The sequence below is a fragment of the Podarcis gaigeae genome, assembly GCF_964106915.1.
Source record: "Podarcis gaigeae genome assembly, chromosome: 14".
Lineage (NCBI taxonomy): Eukaryota > Metazoa > Chordata > Lepidosauria > Squamata > Lacertidae > Podarcis > Podarcis gaigeae.
In genome coordinates, this window is record NC_139690.1 from 34,682,699 (window position 1) to 34,688,698 (window position 6,000).

The 6,000-nt window shown below is 45.8% G+C and overlaps 1 protein-coding gene across 1 annotated transcript in view; it reads right to left on the minus strand.

Moving 5' to 3' along the window:
* LOC310830977 (syntaxin-binding protein 4-like) overlaps positions 1-2,345 on the minus strand; it is a 60,365-nt gene extending 58,020 nt beyond the window's left edge. The window contains exon 1 of the mRNA XM_083710844.1: positions 1,884-2,345. Within this exon, the coding sequence (XP_083566970.1) occupies positions 1,884-1,948 (65 nt within the window). The 5' untranslated portion in view covers positions 1,949-2,345. The remainder of the gene's footprint in view (positions 1-1,883) is intronic.
* Between the last annotated feature and the right edge of the window lie 3,655 nt (positions 2,346-6,000).

Here is a 6,000-nt window from a genome sequence, read left to right on the forward strand (position 1 = left end):
CACCCTTGCTTTAGACAAAATCCATTAATAGTTATTGGTCAGGCTCAGAATATCAGAGTGATGTCCATACTACCTGACTGACGTCTGTTTCTGCAGAATCTCCAGTTACACTTGGAGACTGCAAAATATCCCCTGTTAATACTACGTGTTTGTGTACAGTTCAATATATTTGCAGGAACTTGTGCAACGGCCAGTGTTTGTGCACATTCTACATTCAGCTTGCACGAACCACGGCTAATGCATCTATGCAAACACAGACTCAAGGAACACATACCGAACATGTCAAGTAGACTGACCCAGGGTTTTTACAACTGCATGCACATCACTGAAAGGCATTCAGGTAGGCATGAACAATATTCCCAAGCAGACCCCATCCATCCAGGGACATACCCAAATCTACAGACAAAATAGCCGTCAGCCAGGATAGCCTTCAGTCATGTCTACATGCAAAAGTGGGTTATGTGTGCACATCAGGACTTTCCTTCTCCTACAAAAGTATCTTGCAATGTAACAGAGGAGACACCCCAAGGGGGAAAAAAATCATGAATGCAAACTGGGGCCATTGTGTGCACAAAACGTTTTCCCCTCCCACACGTGGCTCGCTTGCTGAAACTCTGTGTGCACAAAAGAGGATACACGTGGGTACATATGCATGGAAGGATACAGGTTAGTTGCCCATGGTATAGGTACACAGCCACGCCTTGCCTAAAGATGTTGGCATGTGGGTGGTAGACACGCTCCACACAGATTTAGGCTTGACCTGTAGGCTGCAAGTACCACAACTGCATTGCCAAGGGGAACTTAAGGATTTTGTCTCCCTAGCGATGCCAACAAGGTTCAAAACATTGTCCCAAACCAATGTTCAATCTAAAATAGATGTCTGCACTGTAATCCAGACATTACTGATTTCTCCCACAGATCTTTAGATACGAGTCCCTAGAGAGGAATGTTCCTCAAGTTTTTTCGTTGTTGTTTTGGTCACCCAGACACCCCTTTAAACGTACTGAGTTCCCTAAGCTGCTTCTCCCCCACCTGGCAACCCACCAGAAATCATATCTGGGGCCATCGTGTGCACTGAATTCTTGTGCAAGCCCATCACGTGCCACACACTTTGAATGGTGTAAGGATCTGTTGACTGAGGTACCAATGCAACACTAGAAGAGGTAAAGATGGGTGAAAATTGTTTCTCCCTAGTCTTGTTCACCATATTTCTGCATCAGCATTTAATTTGTCAGCATTTACGGTAAATGCTTCTTCTAAACTACACACGTCTTGCATGCAACGTTGCTTCCTACACAAATTTTCGCAATAATTTTCCCATAATATAATGGTTTTAATCTGGGTCATTTTCTACTAATATGAGCATTTTTATAAATAAACCCCCCCCCCCAGTGCATGCATGTTTGTGCCCATTTTTAAGCTGGAGAATTACACACAAAATTCGCAGAAGAGTGGCTTTCAAAGGATAGCTGGTTCCCAATTTGTCCATTAACAGGCTTGGAACTTCACTATATCTCCCTGCAAGTATTTTATGCCAAGGAAACCTGCCCAGGAACATCCTCGCCTTTCCCAAAACAGGGTATCCTCTGATTCAGTCTTTTGGCTGTGTACCAGCATCTTGGCATTTACCCTCCTTTTAAGAAGCTTTATGAAAAGACATTCTGATCTGCAACTTGGTCCGGCCTCACGAATCTCTTGGGCGAACATTCCAAAGTACAAAACACCACACAAAAACACACACACACACCCTCCCTTGGCAGGGTTCTGCTCATGCTTCCTAAAACCCCCGAAATGTCTCCACTGACGTACAAAAGACAAGCAGTTGTGCAGGAAGACACTTAAGCTTTCTCCCCACTCCCCAGACCACAAGCAGCCCCTCTTACCAATAAATGAGAGAGAGTCCGTCAAAGCGTTCAAGTTCCCTGCCAGTCGGCTTAAGATAGGACATTCTCTCGTGGCCCCGGAATGCCTGGCTCCCTCCTATTGTCCCCAGCGATGGAATAAGACCGTGCAACAAATCTGGTCGCTCAGTTGCAAAGCCATATGTCAGCGACCCGACGGCAAGCGCTTTCCCCGACAATCCAAACACCTACAGAATCACGGGAACGTTTGAAGGGTGGGATCCGATGCCTCTAATTCCAAGGAAAATACGCCACATGCGACGGGCTCCCCAGAGTTGGAGGCCTCTTGGCTCTCAGTGCAAATTGATTTGAGGAATAATTTGCAAAAGGGCAATGCCCTCAACTCCCTCCTGCGTCGGCTAACAAAGGTGGGCTGGCGCCGCGGTCTTGGCCTGAGCATTTCATTCTGGCAGCCTTTCGGGCACAGCGTGCGAGGAACAGATGTTGTGACTCTTTGTTAATCCTAAGTGGCAGGTCCGTCAAGGGCAGAATCATTCCCAAGGGCTTCCAAAGGTTTTAGCTCTGGCTCCAGACATAACAACAAGAGGGTGGCTGTAAAAACCTCCTGGAAGGGACAGCTAGGATCAGAGGGACCCCCCTCCCGTGTCTCCTTTTCCCTCCTGCATGAAAGAGAGCTCCCGGGAGCATCGTGGATGCTGCTGTTAGTGGGTCATGAGTCTGTTTCATGCGTTGGGGAGACAAGCAAGGCGCACCAGGAGCCCTCCGCAAGGTATCCTTGGGAATCACACTGGGAACGCAATAAACGGCAGATTGGCATGGAGCCTTTTCATTGCTCCCTGCGTTCCAGACTTACAGATGCTGCCAATCAAGTCGGCAGCCCTTCCCTCCCACTCAGTTGATAAAATATCCTTTGCCCAAGAGCAGATCAAGGAAAAGAAGATTTTATGGTTTTATTTAGTATGTAAACAGTCCAAATATCCCACCGGCCAGTTAAAAGAAAAAAGAGAGGCAGAGAGAGAGAGAGAGAGAGAGAGAGATGTTTGTTCTAGGATGTTTAAAATATAGAAAACTCTTTTAGATCACATGTGTTGTTGATCACATGTTATTTATTTTTTAAATCGCAATATATACACATTTATAAATTTGCTCACCCGCTCTGTCCCCAACAACAAAATTCAGGCTGGGAAAGAAGAGATTAAAGAGCATAGAAACGTCCCTCTTGGAAACTTTAAAAATCCAATTTCAACAGCTAAGGAAAACAGATTAATGGATAGCTCAAGCCCTCCCCCTCAAAGGCTGCCCAGAGATAGATTAGAGAGCTGCCTTCACACTTTTCACGGCAATCATGTTTGCAATGGATACACACTTGTGTTCCAACAGTATTTGCCGTGTGGGAAGAGCTGCAAACAGACATGCTCTCAGACATGTAGTGGCCTTGTAGTACAGCACTGCGGTCCATCAGAGCTCCCTGTCAGGGATGCGGGGGGAATTCAATTCAGTTCATGTTTAAAGGCAAACCTAATGCACACTTTCCGAAATGCTACATGAAGCAAAACACAGGCATCCTTCAAAATTTGCAATTCTCAGAATTTTGCGGAGCAGCTCTCTAGCCAGGCGACGTGTGCAAAAATGCATATATTAAGCTGTGCGTAAAAATACTGCAAAAATGATGGACAGAAGTGCATCCTATTAGGGAAAGTTGTTTTGCAAAAATTATGGAAAACCTAAAGGTGCATATTAGGATAAATTCAAGAAAATGCTGACAAATTTCCATGAGGCCTTTTATTTTTTTATTTTTTAAAAAAATCACAGGCTGATGTGGAAAGGGGGAGAACTGAAGATGCGGGAAAGGGTTGGAAACTGATATATTTGCCCATACCTACTCTCTGGGCGCTTAGGAATGCATGCCTGCTCGTCACATTTTCTGTATTTGCTTTGAGGGATACGAGTTAGCAAAGCCACAAATAGCAGAGCTTCCATATCATCTGAAGCACGACTGTCCTACCCTCAGAAAGGGATAGTTCACAGTATGATTAATAGAATCACACAGACAAGCAACAGGCCAAGATGACTGTCCTATGAGAGGTGGGTGTATCTGCCTCAGTTTCTCCCAGGTTCTCATTTTTCATAGACTATGGTTCAGTTCAATACATTTCCACATCAGCATGAAATGTTTATTTTCAAAAAAAAGAGGTCCTCGTGAAAATTTGTCTATATTTTAGGGAACCTTCCTGCTAATATACATATTTTTGTATGGTATATTGCCAAAGGTGCAACCAAGTAATTAAAAATGTCTTTATCAGGGGCAGTGTGCGTAAGAACCCAGATGTTTGTGAACATAGTGTGCAAAATATATCAGGGGAAATTGCTTTCCAAAAATGAGGAGATGAGGTAGCCCAATATGTTTAAACTTACTGAATTGTGTTACATCTTAGTGAGCGATTAGGTAAAATGTTGACTGCATGCTTAGACCTCCATATTTTAAGATCTAAGTCTGCACAGAGTGATTCAAAAATTGAACCCATGAAGCATTCCCCTATAAGTGTATGGTGGGGGAACTTTACCTACTGAATTTCTGCTTGTAAAGCAATTATAAAAGGTATAGGACCTTATCTTGGAGAAAATGGTTGGTACTTATTACTGCAAACTGGAGAAGAAGATGGCCTTCTGACTGTCTTTAGCTGAAGGCGCTTTTTGAATCATGATCCCTAGTATTATGTATCATATAGCAAAGGACACAGAATGCCAAACATAAGGGGTGTTTGCACCCGCGTAAGGCTGCCACCTCCTGCAAGCCTGAGAATATAGCTGTGGGGTTTTTTTTTAAAAAAAGAAAGTGTATAAAAATCAGCAACGGATGGGGATAAGATGTACAGAAGACTGGAAGGAAGAGGAACAGAGAGAGCATTGAAACTGACAAGACTGGTCCATCCTTTGGTATGCGTCTTCTTTCAAATGTCTTCCTTTGCGCAAATGCCGGCTGAGATCCACCACAATGAAAGAGCTTTCATATTTGGCAAGAACTTCTCCCTGCCGTAGTTAGTGAGATGAGCGGAAGCTGCAGGTGGGTAGGCATGGAGCTGTGAAGAACCAGGGCACCTGCCAGGGTGCATAGGTCTATTGGATCACGGGTGTTAGTGAAGCTAAGAGGTTAATCGCTGGTGGAGATGTGTCACACCTTGGCAAGGGGCTCCTGATGGAGTTGATGGCAAACAAAGGCATTAGTGGCACAAAGCCACGCTGAAGCTCCAGGCCTCTTAATAGGCACTGCTGTGATTAAACAGTGCTGAGCCCACCAACGAGGACTGTTTTACAGGCGAGCGGCCCCCTTTACACCGTGGGTGGGGAATTCCAGGCTTGGGCGCTGAATGCCACACTCCCTTGGGATTCACCCCTCCTTAGACCACACCCCCTCCCTCCAGGCCGCACCCCTAGCTTTGCACCTGACTTGAGCATTTTTGGTTGCTGGTTTCATGGATGCAGAGAAACAGTGCAAGGAACCAGCTAGGGAACCCCCAAGGGAAGGAGGCTCAGAGTCTGGGGAGTGGTGGTCGGACAACAGTGAGTGGTCAGAGGGAGAAGGCTGAGAAGAGGAGGTGTCAGAAGCTGAAGTGGTGATAGGACTTAACGACCTGGGAGAGTCTGTAGCAGAGAGAAGTGCAAAATCAGAGGCAGAAGCTGAAGCAGGAGAATGGAAGGAAATAGGCCAAGAGGCAGAGATGAGTTAGACCGATGAAGAGTCATGGGTGTCTCCCCCTCCTGCAAGTGACAAGTTCCCCTCTCCCTCCCTGTCTCCCAGAACAAGAGGAGGCATGAAAAGAGCATAGGAGAAGATAGCTCCATGCAGGGGCAGTCTCAGATTGCTTGGGAAAAGCCCTGGAGAGCAGTGGACTTAGACAACTGTGGGAAGGTGGGGACTTGCAATCTCAGCAACTGATCCATGGGCAAGACCTAACGGGAATGCCCTGCTGTACTCATGAGGCCTGACACTAAGTCAGTGCAAATTGTGTTCTTGCTAATAGGGAGTTACCTCCAATTTGAATGGTATGATTTACTGCTGGTTCACTCCTGACAGCTGGCATGTGTCCTTGAACCCTGAAGATGCCTCTTGCTTGCTGGATGGAGGAGGGAGAGGGGT